At 51.7% G+C, this 24,660-nt stretch overlaps 1 protein-coding gene across 1 annotated transcript in view; it reads left to right on the top strand.

Moving 5' to 3' along the window:
• Nucleotides 1–5,541, top strand: part of USP7 (ubiquitin specific peptidase 7) — a 56,510-nt gene extending 50,969 nt beyond the window's left edge. The window contains exons 25-31 of the mRNA XM_068565368.1: nt 65–142; nt 863–963; nt 1,759–1,858; nt 3,356–3,475; nt 3,630–3,701; nt 3,830–3,920; nt 4,235–5,541. Of these exons, the coding sequence (XP_068421469.1) occupies nt 65–142; nt 863–963; nt 1,759–1,858; nt 3,356–3,475; nt 3,630–3,701; nt 3,830–3,920; nt 4,235–4,341 (669 nt within the window). The 3' untranslated portion in view covers nt 4,342–5,541. The remainder of the gene's footprint in view (nt 1–64; nt 143–862; nt 964–1,758; nt 1,859–3,355; nt 3,476–3,629; nt 3,702–3,829; nt 3,921–4,234) is intronic.
• The last annotated feature ends 19,119 nt before the right edge of the window (nt 5,542–24,660 follow it).

The following is a 24,660-nucleotide window of genomic DNA, read 5'->3' as shown; positions in this document are numbered from 1 at the left end:
AATAAGGAGAAGGCTCGGGTTTCTGTGGAAGCATATCTAAAATGAGTCTCTCTTTTCTTAATAGCTTAAGATGAAAATCACAGACTTTGAGAACAGGCGAAGTTTTAAGTGTATATGGTTAAACAGCCAATTTAGGGAAGAGGTGAGTTTTTTCCATGGTATGGGTGTTTATTTCTATTGCATCTTGTATATTGTATCTCTCTCCCGAGACCTTGAAAACTAAAACAACCAAAGAAAGCTCCCTAAGCGGTAGCGTGTGTTAGCGGCTCGGCTCGAGAGTTTGAGAACCCCGGTGGGGGGATGAGCTCTGTCCACCCGGCCCCCGCCGCCACCTCTGAGGCTTCAGGCAGAATGACAGTGTCAGGGAGACCCTTTCCGACTGATTGGGACCTTGCTGCTTGGCCTTGGAGCCGGCGGCAACTCCGCTGGGCCCTTTGCAGGTGACACAGCCTCACGTCAAGTGGTTCTTCTGGAAAGTCTGTACCTACTCAGACACCCAAGTCGTTCACCTTTCTAGCTCTACCGGTATTGAGAGGAAATCTGGGACATGTGCCATCCATGTTGTCACCTGTGTGCAGCTGTCAGGCTGAAATGACACAGTCCCCCCTGGTCCTTGTCCTCTGTCTCACCATGCTGAGAATTGGACAGCCTCTTAGTGACCTTTCAGGGGGAGAAATTCCTGAGAAGCTGTGCTGTGAGTGGCGAGCTTTTTGCCTCAAAATGGCATTTCTTAGACTCCCCGCAGTGTGGGGCGGCTCCCAGGCTTGGGCAGGTGGTCTGAGTGATGGTCGGCGGGGAGGGGCCCAAGCAGGCCCTGCGTGTGTCCTGTTTTCTGTATAGCCTTCATCTTGTTGTTTCTTAGGAAATAACACTATATCCAGACAAGCACGGGTGTGTCCGGGACCTGTTAGAGGAATGTAAAAAGGCTGTGGAACTCGGCGAGAAGGCATCAGGGAAACTTAGGCGAGTATTTCCCGAATCCCGTAGGTAGAGGCAGGGGCAGCCCTGGCCCAGCCCTGTACTTGCTCAGTGCCCCCCCGCACCCCCCCACCCCACCCCCCCCGCAGTAGTTGCCATGCTCATCTTTCAGCCCATACTTTGCAACGCTTTATATAAATACTTCACATTTAACCTTTTTTTTTTGGCCCGTCTTCCCTCCCTGTGTCTCCGGATATTAATTAGCAGTAGTGCAAAAGGGAGATTCAGGTAGAAAAGCCAAGCAGAGGAAGAGTGATTCAAGCAGACTGATGAGCTGAAGCTGGAAAACGTGGGCCTTGATATTGTGTCTGAGAAAGCTGGTCACTTCTCATCTGTTTTCGCCAGTGTTCAGGCCGCAGAAAGAAGCCCCAGATTTGATGTTCAGTTTTTATTTCAGAGAGTCGGGTGCTAATCTTATCACCTTGTCTTACGGTCAGCTCGTAGGATGGAACAGCCCTTGGGGCTACTTGGTTCCCAGAATGTTTTCTTTACAAAATTAATAAAAGAATGAGGCCTTTGTTATCTGAAGGGTGAGAAACGTTTCACAAGCCCTGCCCAGTTTGGAACCATAGCAAGAAAGATTTACACACGCTCCAAGGGGGTCCCCGGCCAGTGTTCTGTCTGCTCCCCAAGGATACCTGCTTTTGACATTTCAAATCTTCGTAAGAAGACAAGCGAGTCTTCGTAGCTTTGTAATAAAATGACTGACGAGTAGTTTTCTAGAAAGTTTTTTTTCTAGAATGAATGTATATAGTTCACGTTCTTCCTTGTTCTGCACAGGCTGCTAGAAATCGTAAGCTACAAAATTATTGGTGTGCATCAAGAAGACGAACTACTAGAATGTTTATCTCCTGCGACAAGTCGAACGTTTCGAATAGAGGTAAGCGTCCCTCTGGCTGCACCAGGGAGGAGGGTTCCTGGGCCCCGGCAGGCGGGGCGGCCGCCCGCAGCTTATTCAGGCGGTGCGGCAGCTCCTGGGAGTGGCTGTCGTTTTGTTTGTGTACCGGTAGATGAAGTGACCCCTGAGATTAGTTTAATTCTGCCAGATTTTGACAAATTGAATGTTTTATTTATTATGATAAAATAGACCTAACCTAAAATGTACTGTTCAGTAGTGTGAGCACATTCATGTTGTCGGACAATCCTCACTGCCATCCATCTGCTTCACTGAGACTCTCACCCCGGCTTCCGACAGCCACCCTTCTACTCTCTCCTGCTCCAGAGACCTCACTTATTTGTCCTTAGGAATTAATTTTAAGTGTGGATCATCAAGCACATCTAGTCAGAAACTGGGTCCCTGTTGATTTTAAAACTGCTGAGATTCCCACAGTACCTGGAACAACTCATCATTCGGTCTCTTAAAACCCAGCGTTTTGGGACTCCCCTGGTGGTCCGGTGGCTAAGGGTCCGCCTTCCCAACGCAGGGGGCCCGGGTTCAATCCCTGGTCCGGAAACTAGATCCCACGTGATGCAACGAAAACCTAATGTAGCCAAATAAATAAATAAATTTTTGTTTTTTAAAAAGTTTTCTTTCTTTTAAATTTATTTATTTATTTTTGGCCGCGTTGGGTCTTCGTTGCGGTGCGCGGGCTTCTCATTGCGGTGGCTTCTCTTGTTGTGGAGCACGGGCTCTAGGCGCGCAGGCTTCGGTAGTTGTGGCTCATGCGCTCTAGAGCGCAGGCTCCGGTAGTTGTGGCTCGCGGGCTGTAGAGTGCAGGCTCAGTAGTTGTGGCGCACGGGCTTAGTTGCTCCGCGGCATGTGGGATCTTCCCGGACCAGGGCTCGAACCCGTGTCCCCTGCATGGGCAGGCGGATTCTTTTTTTTAATATATAAGTTTATTTATTTTTATTTTTGGCTGCGTTGGGTCTTTGTTGCTGTGTGCGCGCTTTCTCTGGTTGCAGTGAGCGGGGGCTTCTCTTCGTTGCGGTGTGCGGGCTTCTCATTGAAGTGGCTTCTCTTGTCGCGGAGCATGGGCTCTAGGCGTGCAGGCTTCGGTAGTTGTGGCATGCGGGCTCAGTAGTTGTGGCTCGCGGGCTGTAGAGTGCAGGCTCAGTAGTTGTGGCGCACGGGCTTAGTTGCTCCGCGGCATGTGGGATCTTCCCGGACCAGGGCTCGAACCGGTGTCCCCTGCATGGGCAGGCGGATTCTTAACCACTGTGCCACCAGGGAAGTCCCCAGAGTTTTCTTATAAGCTTAGATATTTCTCCTGGCTCTAAACTCTAATTATTCTAACAAGCCCCACACATGACATTTTGGCAAAAATCTGACCTAGCTTCCCTTGTTGGAGGAGCGCGTAAGAATTAAGAATTAAAACGTGGCGCTGTGTTTGCGTTAACTGAATTTCTCAACCCCTTGTGTTAAAAATGTGTGTCCCAGGAGATACCTTTGGACCAGGTAGACATAGATAAGGAAAATGAGATGCTGATCACAGTGGCGCATTTCCACAAAGAGGTGTTTGGGACGTTCGGGATCCCGTTCTTGCTGAGGATACACCAGGTGAGGCGTCCTTCTGCTAAGAGGCTGAGTGTCTCGGGTCGGGGCCTGGGCGCTCGCGCTCTGGGTTAGTGTTGCCCAGTGGGGTTCCTTCCCCGGGGCGGCGGCACAGGAGGGCATGAGCTGTGTGAGCACATGCGCCCTTTGTCGTTCGCAGGGCGAGCATTTCAGAGAAGTGATGAAGCGGATTCAGAGTCTGCTAGACATCCAGGAAAAGGAGTTTGAAAAGGTACGCGCTTCTTGGATACTTGCGAGTAATTTGTCGGGCGGGATGCTGAAGTCTTGACTTTTTTTTGCCAGAGGTGTGAGCTTTGCTAGTGTTTGGAATTAATGGCGTTTTCGGTTTTTGTCTCTCAGTTTAAATTTGCCATTGTGATGATGGGCCGACACCAGTACATAAATGAAGATGAGTATGAAGTAAACTTGAAAGACTTTGAACCTCAGCCTGGTAAGAGCCCTCCCACAGTGAAGAAGCAGGTAGTAAGTGGCCGGGAGGCCGGCAGCCCTGGGTTCGAGTGGCGGCCTTGTATTTCTCCAGCTGGGAGATTCGGCCTTGTTTTCCTCATCTGTAGAACAGGGAGGAACGGCAGCCTGTAAGCGATGAACTTGGCAGGCACCACACAATGGCCCAAAAAACTAAGGTCCCAGGGGAGACGGTGCCGCCACTGGGAGCCCCGAGACCTCGGTTGGGGGTGCAGGTGCCCTCGCTCCGGGGGCCCAAGCCTGGGCTCTGTGGTCTCAGTTGCTTTCTCTCCCCGCCAGGTAACATGTCTCACCCTCGGCCTTGGCTAGGGCTCGACCACTTCAACAAAGCCCCAAAGAGGAGTCGCTACACATACCTGGAAAAGGCCATTAAAATCCATAACTGACTTCCTCCCCTGGCGGGCGGGCGAGGCGGACCGCGGTGGGTGTGCCCTTCAACAACAGCCAAGAACTCTGGTGCGCGAGCACTGTCCCAAGTCTTCAGCAAGAGGATTTGCTGCTGGTGTTAATTTTATTTTGTTGAGGCTGTTCAGTTTGGCTTCTCTGTATCTATTGATTGCCCTTTTTGAGCAAAATGAAGGTGTTTTTATAAAGCTTGGATGCCAATGAGAGTTATTTTATGGTAACCACGATGCAAGGCGCTGTCAGCGTGTCGGGGAACAGCCGGCGGGCGCGGCGCTGGACAGGCTCGGCTGTCCCCCCACCCCGGGGCCCGGCCGCCAGCCCCACAGCTAGTAAGTCTTCTGTTTAGGCTCGTCTGACGTCTTTCCCTCAATTATACTTTCAATGACCTTTTGTGCATCTGTAAAGGCGAAACAGAGAAACTCACAACCTAATAAATAGCGCTCTTTCCTTCACTCGTGTATTGTCGCCCCTTCCTCGGTCTCCCCAGCTGCCTGGGTCGTTTTTAATAAACTCGTCTCCCTTCCGTCAGCCACCGCTGTCCTGCAGCCCGTTTGCAGAGCGGATGCACTGAATACAGGCCTGACAGACACTTTGGGGGTCTTTTTATTAAATTGAAAACGCTGTTCAATACAATTAAGGTGTACTATGCTGCCTCTCGGCAAACCTAACGATCTCAAGAGTTCATTCGAGCAGGTGAAAAAATTATAAATAGACTTGTCTCCTTAAAACGGAACAGGCGGAACCAAGAAAGGAGGGCCTTTTAGCAAAGAGGGCATGCCCACTGGTGTTAGCAAGTTGTTGACTTTGTATAAAAAAGATCTAAATAAAAAAGAGAAAAAAAAAAGGAAAATTGAAATTGTATATTTAATGAATGAACATGTACAATTTACCACTGGGAGGAGGTGGCATTTTGTCGGGTGAATCTAAGTGACTTTCACTGATGTTGATACTCATTGTGTGTAGTTTTCTTTCAGTCCGGCCTTTTCCTTTGGAGCTGACGCCAGCTGCGTGTCTAGTTTTGAGTGCAGTAAAATAGAATCAGCAGATCACACTTATTTTTCATCCTTTTCCAGTATTTTTTGTTTGTTTCTGTAGCAGCAGTGGACACCAACTCTTCCTGTATATTGCCTTTTTGCTGGAAAATGTTGTATGTTGAATAAAATTTTCTATAAAAATTATAACTCAGTGAGTGACGTGGAAGTTGAGGGAGGTTTCTGCTCTCCCTGCAAATAGGCCTGGGGAAACTTTTCCTTTATAACGAGGTATTCAGGGGGTTTTTTTGTTTTTGCCCCTGATTCATCCCGTTTAAGCTTAAGAAATAAGTTTTTCCGGGCAGGAACCAAGTACAATAAGATGACCGGAAATACTGAAATGGTGGAAGGCGTGGCCCGGAGGTGGTGGCCTTGCATCCCGCGCCTGGCGCACTGTGTCCCTGGGCTGCTCTCCACCTGGGGGGCACTTCCTGCCCAGGTGCCCACGGTGACCACAGATAGCGCCACCCGCCCCACCCTCCTGTGGAAAGTCATTCTCCGGGTGCTCGACTTTGAACATTGAAGTATTGATTTCTTTTAGGTTTTGGTTTTGGCTGAGGGTTGATCATAGTCTTACGTCACGGAAACCTACTGTCGAGTTATTAAACGGCTTTCCCCAAAGGCCTGTCATGATGTGGACGGTCAGCAGGCAGCGCATGCGATTTACTCTTCCATTCCCTCCCAGTTACGGCCTTGAGTCCGAGTTCATAAAACTGACGGGGGTGGTGGGAGGGGTGGAACCTGAAGAGGACCGCCTTTCACACGGCTCGCTCTGGACCCTGAGGCTGCTGCGTCTTCCCCTCAGGTCCCCAGAACCACAGGGTAACGTTGAAGAGGGGCTTGGGTTCGCCGTGACTGTACCAGAAGCAGCAAGCTGGGAGAAAGGGTCTCATTTTAAAAAGTAAAAGAGCAAACCGCGTCCGCAAACATACATTCCAAGTGTCAAGATGGAACCGTAGAGCCCCCGGTTTTGGGTGGGTGATGCTGTGGCATTTTTGCCGCTCTCGGCCTTTTTGTTCTGACCGCTCACTGCCCGATAGAACGTCCGCCGTTGGGTGGCGGGTGCTCCATCGGCCCTGTCCAGCGGGGGAGCCACGAGCCCCAGGTGTCCGCTGAGCACCTGAAACGTGGCTGAAGTAGCAGAGTGAGTCTTCACTGATTGAATTTTAAATTGCCACACGTGGCTCAGGCGTTCCAACCACATTTTCCTCGCTTTGTGTGTCTTTACAGTGATTAGCTCCCTCGAGCTGTCGAGTTAATGTATGATATATAAAACGCTCACTCTGTGAGGCCTGGAACCCGGCCTCCGGCGGCCCTGGAGGGGGCGGGCTGAGCAGGGTGGCGTCTGCAAGTTCAGACGCAGGGTCCCAGCTCATCGCAGCTTCAAGGGGCCACTGACCCACCCGAGGGGCAGGCACCGTTGTTGATGGATAGATCCAGGGATGGGCGTTCACAGCACGATCCTGCCCAGTAATGATGGATGTTCTGAGTTCGTCCTAAGACATTGGGAGAGAGAACCCACACTCAGCCCCCCTGAAGCCTAATCCTGCCCGCTTCCCACCGGTACAGAGGAGGTGCCCTCGTCCGTTCAGACCCAGTGCCACAGAGGGTCAGGGCTGCTGCTGGGGGGCTGGTTCGTTTCACCCCGTCATCGGCCGGCAGGTGGTAGAGGGTGACCGTCCGGCCAGGCCCCTGTGTGCCCACCCGGCCTTGTGACCAAGGCCGCCTCCTCGCCTCTGGCCGCCCTGCCCAGCCTTGCTCCAGGCTGGAAACAGCGGGAGGTGTCCCCAGCGCCCTGCCTGCAGCCGTGCCACGCCCCCCAGCCCCACTCCTGTGCTGGGAGGGGGGCGGCGGAGCGGTTCCGTGTCTCCGCTCTGGGGGGCAGTGGTCCTGTAACGGCCGTCGTCGCCGATGAGCACACCACATGCGGCCGGCAGCGAGGTGTCTGGGCCACCCGAGTGACCACGACGGGGATTCTGAGTTAATCCGTCAGGCTGGGCTCTCGGGGCCTCTGCTGAGTGCAGAGCTGGCTTTGAGACCCGCATTCACTGCCCCCTCTTTCCAGGTATCCGAGCCGGCCTCCCTGCTGGAAGGAGGGGTCCCCCACTTTGAGATGAGAGCCGCGGGAGAGGGGGACAGAGTGGCCGCCTCCCCCTGAGCCCTGGGCCCTCCTGGCCAGCCCCAGAGGTTGGTGCAGACAAAGCAGGAGCGTGGGGAAGCCTCAGGGAGAGAATGGGGCTGCGACCCCACGCGCCCCAGCCTGAGCCTACAGTGAGGTCTCGGGACCCAGAACCAAGGCCTCAGATGTCAAGGCTAAGAAATGGGAACGGTGGTTTAGGTCAAGTTGTACAAGGCAGTGAAGGAGGAGGCCCTGGGATGATGGGAACTGGCCGGGCCGGGCCAAGGGGACAGCCCGACATCTGCTGAACCAGGGACCTGTGCGGCTGGACTGTCGCAGTTTTCAAGAGAAGCCAAAAATCGGGATTTTTTTTTAAACGTTGGCAAGTGTCTCTCCTGACACTGGGCAGTCTTAAGTCAGAGTGGCCTGGGGTGGCTTTGTGCGCTCGCGGAGGGCTGCTGGGGAGCTGGGCCGGACCTTGTGGGCGGCTCATGGACCACGGTGACCGAAGCAGGCCTGTAGAGGAGGGCCCAGGACACCACCCGCACAGCCAGCACTGCGTTTGCCACAGCACTGGATGTTCCTGCCTGTAGACCTCTCTGGGAATCCGGGTCAAACCCGGCAAGTAGCCTGGCAGGCGCAGAATCAGACTCCGGGCTGGAGCTCTGCAGGCGTGTCCGGGTCCTGTTCCGGTTCTGGCAGAGCCAACCAGGCCCCATGACCGTCGCCCGCCTGGCCTGGGTGCCTCCGCAGGACTGTGGTCCTCCAAGCCGCAGATTGGCCAAGTCCCAGGTCAAGACCTCGTCCTCTGGGGAGTGGTGGCCAGTGGGCCCGCCTGGCCTCCCTTTCCATCAGTACACGTGGGACCTAGATGGGTGGCCACCTGCCTTGTCGACACGGGTCCACTTGGCGCCCCATTCTGATTTATTACCAATGAGAAGTTGGTTCCCAGGAGGCCTAGTTTATGTCAGACGCTTCATCTTCTAACCCTAAAAATCTTAAGGTAGGTCCCTGTTTGGATGTGGAAACCAAGGCTTCCCGTACTGCAGCTAGTGCCACCCCTCGGGAGTCAGTGCTCCCCTCGGTTCTCTGGGGCATCGCGGGGGACGGGGGCGGGGCGGAGGGGCAGCTGCTGGCATCTGCTGGGGGCTGACGTTCAGATCCAGAGAAATCTGTCCCCGGACTGGTCCTTTTCCCCCGGCTGGTGGGACACGCCCTGCCAGCGCCGTCGCAGCAGCAGGTCTGACCACCGGAAGGCCACCGGGCAGGCCGACCCTGGTTTCTGGCTGCCCATCCAGTTACTGGACGCAGACCAGCCATCTCTCAGGTCTCGGCTTCCGCACTGCCCTCCCGGGTGGTGCTAAGCAAAACAGAGAAGCAGCTGCCACGTTTTAGTGAATAAAATGTAGGTCAGTGCCATACTCTTCCTCCTCTGCCTCTTAATTCTCCCACTTCTCTGCCCCTTCTCTAGGAAATTCCTTTTCATTGAAAGGATGAGTGAATAATATTTGTTATATTTTGCAAAGTAAAAAAAAAATTCCTTCGGGGAATTCCTTGGCGGTCCAGTGGTTAGGACTCCAGGCTCTGACTGCTGAGGGCCCAGGTTCGATCCCTGGTCGGGGAAGTAGAATCCCATAAGCTGCGGCACGGCCGAAGGAAAAAAAAATTTTTTTAAAGATAAAGACAGCAGGGGGAAATGCCCCATGATAAAAATTATTTTTAAAAAAAAATCCCTTTGTGTGCCCTTTAGCCTATCCTGTGCCCAACCTCACCCCCAGGCAGACCACATGGTACCCAGGAGGGATCCTGCTCATAAGCCAACTTGGGGCCTTTTTTTTTTTTTTTTTTTTTAACATCTTTATTGGCGTGTAATTGCTTTACAATAGTGTGTTAGTTTCTGCTTTATAACAAAGTGAATCAGCTATACATATTCATGTATCCCCGTATCTCCTCCTTCTTGCGTCTCCCTCCCACCCTCCCTATCCCATCCCTCTAGGTGGTCACAAAGCACCGAGCTGATCTCCCTGTGCTACGCGGCTGCTTCCCACTAGCTATCGATTTTACATTTGGTAGTGTATATATGTCCTTGCCACACTCTCACTTCGTCCCAGCTTACCCTTCCCCCTCCCCGTGTCCTCAAGTCCATTCTCTACGTCTGCGTCTTACTATTCCTGTCCTGCAACTTGGGGCCTTTTAAATCCTAAAAATCCTTTTAAGTCCTAAACATCTTGTTAAGATGGGTTCCTGTTTGGATGTGGAAACCAAGGCTTCCCATCCTGCAGCTAGTGCCAGAATTCCTGCATTTGCCAAATTCCTGCATAGCGGCCTTTGCAGTACCGAAAAGCTACTGCGCTGTAGCCATGAAGGAATTTTAAGGATTAAACCTCTTGTTGGGAATTGGGCACAGAGATTTGAGAAGATTTGCTCCCCCATCCCAGCTCCCATAAACTCACCTGTCCCCGCCAGGCCCTGGGGGCACCAGGGCCTGGGGAGAGTGACAGAGACCCAGGAGTGAGCGATGGGGCTGGAAGGGAATAGGCGGAGAGAGAAGGGGGCAGGCCGGGCCTTCCAGAAGAGGCCAGCGGAAGAGTCTGGACACATGGGTGAACGGGTGAACGGGCCACTCTTGGTTGTGGGCGGCTGGAGCGCAGAACAGGGGAGGGAAACAGGAGCCACAGGTGGCCTCAGAGGGACCCCATGTTGAAAGTCTGGTCCCGAGGATGATGAGTACGAGGCAGGTGTCACAGCTGAAGGTACTGATTCCTCCCCGTGATCCTTGAGCTTACCCTGTGACAGCCACTGGACACAGGTGAGGACCAGAAGGAACGGTCAAGACCTGGGGCTGGGAGACCCATTGGGGGCGGTTGCCTCCTTCAAGAAGGAGCGGGGTGGGATAACGGGGTGGCGGGGGGTAGAAATCATTGTAGTGCAGAAAGGACAGGACCCAAGGGGAGGGCTGTGTGATGCAGGAGGTGAGGCCAGAAATCTCAGGAGCGGCATGAGTAGGGAAGGGGCCCAAGACAGGACGCTGGGGGGGCACCAGCCTGACAGGGTATGCTGAGGGGGTGCACAGGACGTGGCCAGAGCATCACTGCAGGACAAGGGAGAGGACAGAGAGGGTCAGGGGCTGCAGAGTCCAGGCAGGTAGGAAGGAGGACAAAGTGCCTGGTGGATGTGGGCTTCAGCAGCGGGACGTCACAGGCTCTGTGCGAGGAGTGAGTGGCAGATGGGGCTGTGCGGGTTCCCCAGCTGGAATTGCAGAGATACTTTCACGAAGACGCAGAAGTTTGAGCTGATGGGAAGGAGCCGGGAAAGAAAGATGAGAGCTGATGCGTGGACTGTGGTTTCTGAGGGCTCAGAAGAGAATGGAGCCTGAGAAGGGAGGGCCACGTCACACGTCATCGTTCAGTCATCCGGTACTAACTGAGCACCTACTATGTGCCAGTGCTCACCTGGCCTTCCATTGCAGCAGGAGGGCAGAGGGAAGGGCGGGCGGGCACCACCTCAGTCCCTTCATCTTCCTGCTGGACCGGGCTGGGGGATCCCAGCAGACAGATGCAGGCAGGCAGTGGTCACTTAACAGCATTTAGTTCACAGGCGTTTGTAGCAGAAGAGCTCTTGCTGGCACACGGGGCACGTGTGCCTCACGTCCATCAAGCTGTCCACGCAGAAGGGGATGAAGCAGCAGCCCATGAAACACCTGCAGCCTCAGGAGCAGCGGGGCCTGGGACTCACCTGGGGCCAAGCCGAGCCTGGGAGCCCCCCACCCCATCCTTGGTGCTGCCCAGCCGCCCACAGTGGGCTAGGAAACCACCCCTCCCTCCGTGCCCTGTGCCAACCCCCCCAAACCCTGCAGCCCTCCCACAAGGATGCTCAGGGCCCCTGCAGAGGCAAGGGGCAGCCACTCACCCGGCCATGAAGATGCCCGTGCACAGAAGCCAGGTGAGGATGCCCGGGACCAGGGTGGTCACCGTGATGGCGAGGTTCCCGCAGCGCGGACCCACAGCCTGTATGGAAACTGGAGACAGCAGCCTAGGCATGCTGGTGAACGGTTCTCAGAGGACAAGGGAGGGGGCAGGCCAGACCCCACGCCCCCCGTCCTCCCCATCTCCTGTCCACCACTGGGGGCCTGCCACTACCTGCATTTTCTCCGTGCTCCCCTGAGCACCCCAGATGGGTCCAATTTCCCCTTGCACCAGCCCCTACCCACCAGCCTCCAGGGCTCCGGGGCCTCCCTCAGTCGAGGCTTCCAGCCCTCCCACCCTCAAGCACTAGGGAATTTGGGGGCGTCTCCGGGTTTGAACCGGGCCCCTTCAGCGCTTTGAGTTCCCCGGGATCTCCCACCCATATGTTCCCTTTTGGGTGTAAGGAAAAACACCCTCAGATCTGAAGACTGACTATGTGCCAGGCGCTCAGCTGAAAACCTGGCCAGTGTGAGGGGGGCACCCATTTTACAGAAGAGAAAGCTGAGGCCTGGAGGGATGCATCGAGTTGCCAGTGGTAGTTTACCTAGTAGATGGAGGAGCTCAGATCTGAACCCAGCCATTTCTGACTCCATGTTGCCCTCGTTGTGCTGGGCTGTAAGCTTTTGCTGGAGGCTTGAGGGTGCAGAAATAGAATGGGACCCCATAGTCTCTCTCTGTCTTTTCTTTTTCCTTTTTTTAATATCAAGCCTTTATTATGCGCCAAACTCAGTGCCAAACACTTGACATGCCTCACTCCATTTACTCTTGTCAAAACACCAACAATGGGACTTCCCTGATGGCGCAGTGGATAAGACTCTGCGCTCCCAGTGCAGGGGTGGGCCTGGGTTTGATCCCTGGTCAGGGAACTAGATCCCACATGCATGCCGCAATTAAGACCCGGCACAACCAAATAAACAAATAAATATTTTAAACAAACAAACAAAAAAACACCAATGAGGTAGCTATGTGATGTTATTCCAATTTTGCTGATGTGGAGGCTAGGCTCAGAGAGGTTAAGTAACTTGCCTGAGGTCACCCAGCAAAGAAGCATCAGAGTCAAGGATGGAACTTAATTACGGCTGCCTCCTGAGCACATGCTACTAAGTGACGTGCCCCTTGCCCAATCCCTTGCACCGTCGGGATGGCTCCGAAAGGGGCAGCATTCCATCTGCTCCTTCCAAGAAGAACTGTTTGGGCCCCAGGCCCGCCTCCATTCCTCCCAGCCTTGTCTCCCTCCTGACCCACAAGGGGCCTGTCACAGTGTGTGGATGCCCAGCTCTGCCCCTCGCCTCCCAGGAGTCAGCCCTTGGCTGGCCCTTGGGGCCTTGGGAAGCATCCCCGCCCAGGCCCTGGAATTAGGTGTAAGGCAGTTTGGACAAGGAATTCTGGGATCCTAGATACCCAGAGGGTGGTGTGGGGAAGGGGAGGATGGGAGCTCCAGAATCTTAACCACTCACTGAGTGGGTGATGGATAGGGACCCTGTGTGGTTTTTTTTGTTTTTGTTTTTGTTTTTTTAAATTTATTTTTGGCTGCATTGGGTCTTTGTTGCTGCGTGCCGGCTTTCTCTAGTCGCAGCAAGTGGGGGCTACTCTTCGTTGCGGTGCGCGGGCTTCTCATTGCGGCGGCTTCTCTTGTTGCGGAGCACGGGCTCTAGGCACGCGGGCTTCAGTACTTGTAGCGCGCAGGCTCAGTAGTTGTGGCTTGCGGGCTCTAGAGTGCAGGCTCAGTAATTGTGGTGCACGGGCTTAGTTGCTCCGCGGCACGTGGGATCTTCCTGGACCAGGGCTCGAACCCGTGTGCCCTGCATTGGCAGGCAGATTCTTAACCACTGCGCCACCGGGGAAGCCCCCCTGTGTGTTTTTATTGGGAACTGCTCAGGCGCTTTGATGGGGACCTGCCCGTCCCAGGAAAGGAGCCTCGCGGCTTGAGGGAGGCACCTGGGCTTTCCCCACCCCATGCCTCCTCCCAGAGTAGGGGCAACCGGAGAACAGGAAGACCCTCCCCACTTCTCTCTACTCAGTCTAGTCTCTGTGGGACAGGAGGTGGTTTCATACCCATCCGGTCCCCAGCAGCCCAGCCTGGGGCTGGGTTTTGTACCCATTTTACAGGTGCAGAAACTGAAGGTCAGAAATCAAGTACCTGGCCCAGGACTTCCAACTGGAAAGTCCTTCTGAGCTCAGACTGAGTTAGCAACTGCCTGGCCCTATGTCCATCATAACTTTTAATCCTCTCAACCATTTTCCAGATGAGAAAAGAGATTCGAAGAGATTTGGTGACTTACCCTGAGGCCACAGCAGCATGGCCAGAAACCCCCACCTCTCCCAGGGTATTCTAGGTTGTCTCTGGCCCCTGGGTGGGCTGGGGGCAGAGGGCCAGGTCATACCTGCTATGGGGGCATCATTAGTATTGTGACACTTTAAGGGAGGGCACAGGCTGTGGAGGCCCCGCATTATCCCCATCTTGTCTTGTGGTCCCCGGGTTGGCGGGGGGCAGAGGGACTTGGGGGGTGAGGCGGGGAGTCAACCCCAGTTCATCAAGGGAACCCGTAGTCTCCCGGCCCTTCCCGAGGACCCCACAGTCAGCGTGTCACCTGAACGCAGGGACCCTCACCCTGGGGGTGGTTCTCTCTTGGGGCCCAGGAGGTCCTCTGTTCCAGCAACGGTGTCGGGGCAGTGTTGGGTTCCAAGCTCTGAGCAGCCAAGCTCTGGTCTCGGGAGGCCCCCATCACGTGGCCTGGTTGTCCACGGGTGACAGGAGTGCAGGTCGCCCCCAGCGCCTCTTGCTGGGCCTGGCTCAGGTGGAACAGCCATTGTGATGTGTGTCCTTACAGTGGCCAGAGGGTGGGCTTCGCCCCCATTCTCTGCAGGAGGGGGCGGGGTCTCCACGGGCCCAGCTTGAGGAATCTTTGAAGATCAGGTCACCCCCTCCGGCCAGCCAAGTGGAAACCGGGCTGGGGTCAGAGGGCAGGTTGGGAGCCTTAAAAATATGAATCCGGTTAGAGCTAGCGATTCTGTTGTGAGGAATTCATCCTGGGGGTGTTATCCCTGTGGACGCAGAGATGTAGCTGTGAGGACGTTCACATCTTCTTTAGAAATGCAGATATGTGTATGTACACAGGCACGCACATGTGTATATATACAGTAAGTCCCCTACATACGAACCTTCAAGTTTCGAACTTTCAAAGAGGTGAATGTGCGTGCCAGCCCCTGTACACCAGCTGTTGTACTGTACTACTGTACTTTTCAAGGTACTGTACTGTCAGATAAAAAATGTTTTCTTTATTTTCTGTGTTTTTTACGTACATATTATTTGTGTGAAAAGTATTATAAACCTATTACGGTACAGTACTATATAGCCGATTGTGTTAGTTAGGTACCTAGGCTAACTTCGTTGGACTTACGAACAAACTGTACTTACAAACACGCTCTCGCAACGGAACTCGTTTGTATGTAGGGACTAACTGTATATGTATACACACGTATATACACAGAGATACATGTACATACATACACATGTATATGGGTACATGCACACAGTTGTATGGATAAACACACAGGCGTGCACGCGTGTATGCACACATGAACATGCAGGTACACGCATGTACACACGTGCGAGTTTATGTGTTGCCTCACAAGTCCAGCTGCCTCTCCTGCTTGTTTAGCTGTGAGTTTGGGCAAAGCCCTAACTCTTTCTAACCCCCCATCCCCTGGCTTCCCTACCTGTAAAATGGGGATACGATAGCTGCCTTATAGGGTTGTTATGGGATCAAATGCCATAGCCCAGGTAATGGGTTCAGCCCAGGGAGTAAAGCCAGCATTTTTATTGTGAAATGATCGGTGGCCTGAAACAGCCCGAAGAGGTGGTCCCGAATGTAGAGGGCAGCCTCCGCGCTGGGGCTGGCTCTGTGCTACACCTGGGGTCACAGCTAGGAAGGGCAAAGCCAGGGTTTGTGCGAACAAAGGCACGAAGTGAGGTCTGTGCGCTTGACCTGTATACTCCATGGCTTCTCATTACGCCTCCAGACACTGGGGAACCTCCAAGATAGTCCAAGATAGCCCTGCTCCTATCAGATTGGCAGAAACCAAAAGTTATGGCGAGTCTGGGTGGGAACAGGCTTTCCTATACAAGCACTAGAAGGGGGATTTGGTGATATCTAGCAGAGTTACAGATGGGGGACCCTTGGACCTTGCCATACTATTTCTAGAAATCCATCCTAAAGGTAGACTAGCAAAAATATCAGGTGAGGTAGGCACAAGGCTATTCAAGGCAGCAACAAAAAACTAGAAATAACCCAAATGTCTATCCATATAGTGACTCTGCAGCTACCAAAAATAAAGGGAGGAAAGAAGGGGAAAAAGAGAAAAAAGAGGAAAATCTCCATATATTACTAAGGAACAGTCTCTTTTTGGATATATTGTCCAATAACAAACAAGAAGATATGTGTGTATATGTAGATATAGTACTACTTTTTTTTTTTTTGGCCTTGCCGTGTGGCTTGTGGGATCCTCGACCAGGGATCAAACCCGGGCCCCTGCAGTAGACGTGAGGAGTCCTAACCACTGGACCACCAGGGAATTCCCTATATAGCCCTACTTTTAACGTCAGGAAACGGGGAGGGAGATAAATAATTTCCAAGAAGATATAAAAGAAGGATTATTTATGGACTAAAATGTGGTTAATGTTGAGAGTGGAAGCAGGTCCTCTCTAAGTATACCTTGTTTATAGGTTTGACTTTGGAACAATATCATTATTTTTACTAACTAGAAAGGAAGTACATCAAAAAGAAAAAAGCAACACCAAAAAACGGAAAGCAACCGAAAACTAACAAATGTGATCATCTATCAAGATTTCTTACCCGACACAAGGCACAAAGCACAAGCTATAAAAGAAAAACTTGAAAGACTACTTCATCAAAGCACCTGCTTCTTAACAGATACCATCTATAGATACAATAAAAAGGCAAGCTACAAACTGGAAGAAAATATTTAAAGTCCAAAGGACAGGTATACAGAATATAAAAGGACTCCTTCAATTCAATAATTTTTTTAAAAAACCTCACAATCTTAAAAGTGGGCAAAAGACCTCAACAGACACTTCACAAAAGAAAATTTAGATGGGCTTCCCTGGTGGCGCAGTGGTTAAGAATCCGCCTGCCAATGCAGGGCACAAGGGTTCAAGCCCTGGTCCGGGAATTTCCCACATGCCACAGAGCAACGAAGCCCGTGCGCCACAACTACTGAGCCTGCGCTCTCGAGCCCACGAGCCACAACTACTAAAGCCTGAGTGCCTAGAGCCCGTGCTCCACAACAAGAGAAGCCACCGCAATGAGAAGCCCACGCACCGCAACGAAGAGTAGCCACCGCTCTCCGCAACTAGAGAAAGCACGCACGCAGCAGGGAAGGCCCAACGCAGCCAAAAATAAATAAAATAAATTAATTAATTAAAAAAAAAAAAGAAAATACAGAAATGGCCAACATACACATGAAAAGATGCTCAGCTTCCCTATTCATCTAGGAAACACAAATTAAAAATCATAGTTACCGTTGGTTAAATGTTATTTTATATTTTATTTTTATTTTTATTTTTTTTCTTCCTGAAACATAATTTTATTTAATTGAACAAATATCAGTGTGCAAATTGGACATTTTGGGTACATAAAGTCAAGTGCTAATTAAGTAAATGAGTGATGAATCGTAATATCAACACTAGTCATTAAGTAAAATTGCATTTAAATTAGATTTACCAGATGGTTTCAGGACAAAAAATATAATGAGCCAACTTTAAAGAAAGCTTCCAATAATTTTATTCTTTTTTTGCCCTCAAATTTTATTTTAAAAACTCGCCAAAAAAAAAAAAACTCGCTAATGTTCAGAAACGTGGACATAGGACGAAGAACATCTGTACAGGCCTCACTGAGATCCGACCACACTGTTTTTTTCTTTCTCTCTCTCTCTTTCTGCTAAACAATTTTAAAGTCATATATGTTATGATATTTTATTCTCTATTTCTATATGCATCACCTAAATGGACATTTTACCATATAAACCACAATACTGTTATCACACCGAAGAAATTTGACAATAATTCCGTAATGCCATCTAATATATGAAGTCAAGTTCCCCCATTTTTTACAAAAATGTCTCATCTGATTTTCCTCCAATTTAAAATTCAACCAAGTTTCATGCATTGCATTTGGTTATATCTCTTTAGATTCTTTTTTTTTTTTTTAATTTTTATTGGAGTGTGATTGCTTTACAATGTTGTGTTAGCCTCCACTGCACAACAAAATGGATCAGCCATACACATACAGGTATCCCCTTCCTTTTGGACTTCCCTCCCATTTAGGTTACCACAGTGCATTAGGTAGAGGTCCCTGAGCTATACGGTAAGTTCCCATCAGTTGTCTATTTTATACATAGTATCAATAACGTATATGTGTCAATCCCAGTCTCCCAATTCCTCCCACCCCACCCCTTTCCCCCTTGGTATCCATACATTTGTTCTCTATGTCTGTGTCTCTATTTCTGCTTTTCATATAAGATCATCTATACCATTTTTCTAGATTCCACATATATGCTTTATTATACAATATTTGCTTTTCTCTTTCTGACTTACTTCACTTTGTATGACACTCTCTAGGTCCTTTCACGTCTCTACAAATGACCCAATTTCATTCCTTTTTATGACTGAGTAATATTCCATTGTATGTATGTACACATCTTCTTTATCCATTCCTCTGCTAATGGACGTTTAGGTTGCTTCCCTGTCCTGGGTATTGTAAACAGTGCTGCTACGAACACTGGGGTGCATGTGTTGTTTTGAATTATGGTTTTCTCTGTTTTATTTTTATTTATAAATATGTTGGTGGGAAGTGGGGTCTATTTAGTTATTTATTTATTTATTTATTTATTTATTTTTGGCCACGTGGCATGCAGAATCTTAGTTCCCCAACCAGGGATCAAACCCGTGCCCCCTTCAGTGGAAGCATGGAATCTTAACCACTGAATCACCAGGGAAGTCCCTCCACTGGTTAAATTTTAAAAAACAGACAACCCCAAGTGTTGACAAGCATACAGAACAACTAGAACCCTCCTACATTGCTGGTGTGAGTATAAAATTGTTCATCATTTTGGAAAACTGGCAGTTTCTCCTAAAGGCAAACATTCACCCACCTGGGACCAGCAACTCCACTCCCAGGTTTTTACCCAGGAGAAATAAAAACATACGTTCAGAAAAAGACCTGTATGAGAAAATTCATAGTAGCTTGAGTCATAATAGCCAAAATCTAGAAACAACCCAAATATTTGTCAGCAGGTGGGTGGATCATCAAATCGTGTATATTATTTATACCAAGGAAATCTGCACAGCGATGAAAAGAATGAACTATTGGTATACTCAGCCAGATGAACACGTCTCAAAAAATGATTCTGAGCCGAAGAAGCCTGACTGTACATCTCCTATGAGCCTAGTTATTTGAAGTTCTGAAACAGGTCAAGCTGTGAGACGTGGTAAAAGTAGGGTGCCACCTGCGAAGGCAGAGAATCTGGGCATGAAGGCAGGTGTGCATGGCATCCAAGGGCCACTTACGTGGATCAGAGACGTGTTAGATTTGTGAATGGTTACAACCGTTTTTCAGCTGATGGAAAAGAGGCACATTGAGGAAGGCCCTTCCTGATTCCCACAGAGATCTTGTCTTCCTGGAAAGAAAAGATGCCTCTTCTGAGGTCAGGGCCTCTCTCCAGCACCACCTCCCCCTTCACGGACCCTCTGACCTCCTGTCTCTGCAGCTCTTTTACCAGTTCCAAGGCGTCCACACCTGAGAGTCTTGAAACAGCCAGCTTGGCGTTCCTGCTAGTCCCTTTTGCCTCCACATGATGACGTGTCGCCTCACCCCCTCTTCTCACTCTGTCCCCTGCGCCCCGTCTCCTTTAGACAGCGTCTACATCCCTATGTGCATTGCTGTCTCAGGTTTGATGCCTGCTTCCTGTCCTGCTGCATCCCCCAGCCCGCTATGGAGGAGGTGCTCCACTAATATAGAATGACTGCATGAATGAATGAATGAATGAATGAATGAATGAGCGAGCTGCGTGATTCACCCATCAGAGCCCACCCCATTTGGCTTAAAATCCTCCCGATTTCACACCCCAGGATTAGGGGGCTTTGTATAGACTTGAGGTTATTCATCTTGGGATGGGGTCGGCGACTGCCTCCTTCTCCGGGGATTTTTGAGGACGTTGGTCCCCTTAACGCAGGGTTGGGACCCCGGCTGGCGCATCTGAACTGGGACGCTCTGAGGGGGAATGAAGGAGAGAGGTGTGCGATGCTAGCGGGCTCCGACCATCCCGGCCATCGCCACCAGGGGGCAGCACCAGGCTGCGCGAGTCTGCCTCACTTCCTCCCTCCGGGCTTTGCTGGACGGACAGGTCCCCATCTAGCGCAGTGGGGACCGGGGAGCAGGGCCGCCCCTGCCATCGTCCCTTTAGGGCTGGCCTGGTGCCTTCACACCTCCCTGGGGCTGAGGACTCCTGTCCCACCTTGTCCTCCTCAGGCCAGGCTGCAAGGAGTGAGGAGGCCTGAGAGAGGGCTTGAGGCCAGCCCAAGAGCACGCCTCCCGGTTAGACCCCAGTCCCTCCGCACCCAGATGCGGGACCCCATGGGAGAGCCATGAGGCCTGGCTGGGCTCCTCCTGGGCCTCTTCCATGAGGATCAGTTCTCTGCGAGGCTCAGGGCTCCTGGAGGGCTGCTTTGTTGTTGTTATTTGTTTGTTTTTAACCCTTGCATCCCTTAAATAAGGCCTGGCATGGAAGAGGAAGAAGGTGGTTAAAGCATGGGCTCTGTCACTCCCAGCTGTGTGACCCTGGGCCTCAGTTTCCTCCTCTGTAAAATGGGTATAACAACAACAACAACAACAACAACAATAATAATAAAACTTCCTGCTAAGAGTGTTAGGAAAATTCAAGAAGACAGTTTTACCTTGCTGGCTGATACTTCACACATGCCTACTTTCTGTTCCTTCCATCCTGCCCCCCCTCCCCCCACCCACCCCCAGCCTTGCAGCTCCTGCCACCTGGAAGGATCTTTCCTGAGATATCCCATGTCTCATCGTCAAACTCAGCTCATATGCTACTTCCTCGTGGAGGGCTGCCATGGACCCCCGGGCGAGAGGAACCAGCCACCCTCTACTAGGCCACCTGGTTCGTTGTTTTTTATTTATTTATTATTTTTTGGTGCGGCATGCTGGATCTTAATTCCCTGACCAGGAATCGAACCCGTGCCCCCTGCACTGGGAGCGCGGAGTCTTAACCACTGGACCGCCAATTTTGCCAGCACTTACCTCTGCCTGGAATTGTCCGGTTCCTGTTTAGTTTACTTGATCAGTGTCTATTGTCCCTAAAACTTCAGCTCTGTGAGGGCGGGAACCTCACTGATTTTGTTCACAGCTGTCTCCCCAGTACCCAGCACAGTGCCCGGGACATAGTAGATGCTCAATAAAGATTTGTTATATGAATGATGAATGAAAGAAATCATGTGAAGCACATAGAAAGCTTGCAATTAGCGACTTCCCTGGTGACGCAGTGGCTAAGAATCCGCCTGCCAATGCAGGGGACACAGGTTCAAGCCCTGGTCCGGGAAGATCCCACATGCCACGGAGCAACTAAGCCCGTGCGCAACAACTACTGAGCCCGCGCGCCTAGACCCCGTGCTCCGCAGCAAGAGAAGCCACTGCAATGAGAAGCCCATGCACCGCAACGAAGAGTAGCCCCCGCTCACCGCAACTAGAGAAAGCCTGTGCAGCGACAAAGATGCAACACAGCCAAAAATAAATAAATAAATAATAAATAATTTTTTTTTTTTTTTTAAAAAAGCTTGCAATCAATAATGACCATACTAGGGCTTCCCCGGTGGCGCAGTGGTTGAGAATCTGCCTGCCAATGCAGGGGACACGGGTTCGAGCCTTGGTCTGGGAAGATCCCACATGCCGCGGAGCAACTGGGCCCGTGAGCCACAACTACTGAGCCTGCGCGTCTGGAGCCTGTGCTCCGCAACAAGAGAGGCCACGATAGTGAGAGGCCCGCGCACCGCGATGAAGAGTGGCCCCTGCTTGCCGCAACTAGAGAAAGCCCTCGCACAGAAACGAAGACCCAACACAGCCATAAATAAATAAATTAATTAACTAATTAATTAATTAAAAAAAATAATAACCATAGTAAATTAAATTAGCAGAGTCCCCAAAAGCCAAGGCAGGGGGGCAGGCCATCCTGGGAATGGAGTGAGCCTGGAGTTCTGGCAGCTGGGAGTCCTGGAGGACCCTGGTCCTCTCCTGCTTGTGACCCTGAGCTCCTCACTCACCCTCTCTGGGCTCTGCAATAAGGAGGACTCTGCAGCCAGGGCTACTCAAGGAAAAAAGGAGATGGGACTTTTTTTTCCCCTTCCTGCTCATCCTGTTCCCAGAAGGGCCCAGCTCATGCAGGGAAGCGAGGAGATAAGGAGGAAGGAATCTGGAGGAAGGAGTGGTAACTGCAATTATTGTGCAAGAGATGGGGAGGGGGGCTGGGTTGCCAAGGGGCTGCGGAGGAGGGGCAGCTGGAGAAGCTCTCCAGCCTGGGGAGGGGCTGCGCTTTCCCCGAGCCCTCCCTTCCCTCTCCTCCTGCCCATCAGAGGGGTCCCATCTGCTCTATTGGCAAAGGGATCCCTGAGCCCTGGGTGGGACCTGCTGGGTCATACTGGGACGTCCCCTAACCTCTCTGGGCTGCATTTCTAGCTCTGCTAACCAGTCATCTGTCTGCTTTCTCTTCCTCCCAGCTTGTGGGGAGCTGGGGGCAGGAGGCGTGGGAGGTGGATGGGCTGCTTGCTGTAGGCGCCCCCTCCCCAGGCCCCATCGCTTATTGGGAGGGGGGAATTCTTGTCCCCTGGGCACCATCGGAGGCTCTCTCTCTGAAGAGTGGGCATCCCAGATGGGGGTGACTTCTTCCCTGATGGGTGCCTTCCATCCCCTGCCCTCAGAACTCTGTGAGTGAACTCTGAGGCCTGCCTGGAGGAGGAGGCAGGGGGACTGTTTCTGGACTGAGAAAGCTCTGGGGTCTGGAGTTTGGGGGAGAATCCAGGGAGCTGTGCAGTGGGAGAGTGTGTGGTTATGCATGTTTCCATCTGCGTGTGTTTGCATGGGGGGCATGTTTGTGTGGGGGGGCGGATATTGGTGGTGTGTGTGGTATGTGTCTTGTCTGCTCGTGTGTGTGTGTGTGTGTGTGTGTGTGTGTGTGTCTGTGTCTGTGTCCATGAATATCTCATTTACATGGAGTGTTTGCAGTGCAGGTTTGTGTGTGGAGGTGTGTGTGTGTGCTCGCGGGTGTCCATGCACCTCAGTGGGCTCTGTGTCTGTGTCCTTGTGGGGTGGGGGGCGGTCTGTATTCTGGGTGAGCTCACAAAGCTGCTCCTGGGCCCTTTTCCCTCCTTCTGTCAGCAGGCTCAGCCGGCCCTCTTAGCCCCCTTGGACCTCACCCTGAGTGGGTTCCAGCCTCAGAGCTACCTAGTGGGGGGTCAGCCCAGGAGGAGCAGAGCAGAGGGCAAGCCCCCACCTCCACTGGCCTCCCACCCGGCTTGGGGTGGAGTTTCCAGCTCCCTGTCAACTGTAGGCTCTTCTGGTGCCATTTTACAGAAGGGAAAACTGAGTCACTCGCCAGTCCCCTCATCCGTGGCCGACCTTGCTATCCCCCATGACATTGCCTCTGCCCTGGTTCTTCAACATGTATTTACTGAGCACCTACCATGTGTCAGGCATACAAAACCAAGCAAGACAATGTGCCTGCCCTGGCGAGCCAATGTGTTAGTGGGGAAACAGACACCAAAGACATTCGCAGGGGAGAAGGGTGAAATGGTAATCACGAGCGATGGGACAGACTGATGGAGGGCACGCACTTAGTTCAGGGTGGGTGGAAGGTCCCCTCATTTGAGCAATGACCAGAAAGAGGCAGCCTGGGAAGATGCAGGGGAAGAGAGTGGCCCCAGATCCGGTCATTGGCAGAGTGAAGTTCAACCACCATCTGGCCTCGCAGCCTGCACTCCTAGCTCAGCACAGCTGGATGGGGCCACTCACCCTGCTCACCAAAACATCCCAAAGATGTAAAGTGGCTTCTCAAAACGATGAAAGAATTAGAAGGAAACAGGAAATGCCACAGAGTATTTATCTAACCTTTGCAGCAGGCCGAAAACCCCAGAAGCAGCATAGGAAAGGATAGCCGGATTTGGCCATGTGGAGCAGGTGGGCCCTCCTGTGGATGCCGGTGATAACGACGTGTCAGTCGTCGGTTGTAACCAGTGAACCACTCTGGTGCAGATGCTGCTGGCTGTGTGGGGGCAGGTGATGTCTGATCACCTTGACCTGCCTGCAGCTAGAATCCTGCTAGCTCGGTTTAGCCAGAATCCCCCTTGACCTGTGATGTTTCGTTTCTTCTTAGTAATTTTCCATCCATTGTCCTCCCCCCTCCCCCGCCACACCCCGCCCCCTCCCCCACCGCTATAAATTTCCAGTTTTCCTAGCTCCATTTGGAGTTGAGCCCAATCTTTGCAAAAACCCCATTGCAGTGGTCCCTACACCTATCGTGATTGTCCTGAACAAAGTCTGCCTTACCGTTTTAACAAGTGTCATGAGTAATTTTTTCTTGAACAATGGTTGGATTTATGCTTTTGAAAGCTCATTCTGCCTGCTGCACAGAAAATTGGTGCATGAGCATGGTTATTAGGGAGAGGCAGAAGGGACTGGATGGAGGCTGCTGCTCCTGGTGAGATGGTAGAGGCCTAAGTCAAGGCGGGAAGAAATGGGCACAGGTGGGTGGACTTGAGATACACTTTGAAGGGAGGAATCTCCATTCATACCTGCTTTAAGCCCTTACCTGGCTGCCATCGCTCCCTAATTGAGACCCATACATTTAGCCCATTCTGGCAACTGCCATCTCACCCCACACTCCCTTTCCTCTCTCTGTGTCTTAGCGCCACCATGCTCCTTCCCACCCCAGGGCCTTTGCACATGCTCTCACCTCTCTCAGGAATGTCCTTTTCTTTGTTTAATTCCTGATTAAAGATCTCAGGTCAATCAGCACTTTTCAGAGAAGTCTGTCCTGGCTCCTCCAGCACCATGCCTGACCCTGCTGTGGGTCACAGAGGGATTTTGTACCTTGTGTGATTAC

The sequence above is a fragment of the Eschrichtius robustus genome, chromosome 16 (assembly GCF_028021215.1).
Source record: "Eschrichtius robustus isolate mEscRob2 chromosome 16, mEscRob2.pri, whole genome shotgun sequence".
Lineage (NCBI taxonomy): Eukaryota > Metazoa > Chordata > Mammalia > Artiodactyla > Eschrichtiidae > Eschrichtius > Eschrichtius robustus.
This window is presented reverse-complemented; position numbering and strand designations above follow the sequence as displayed.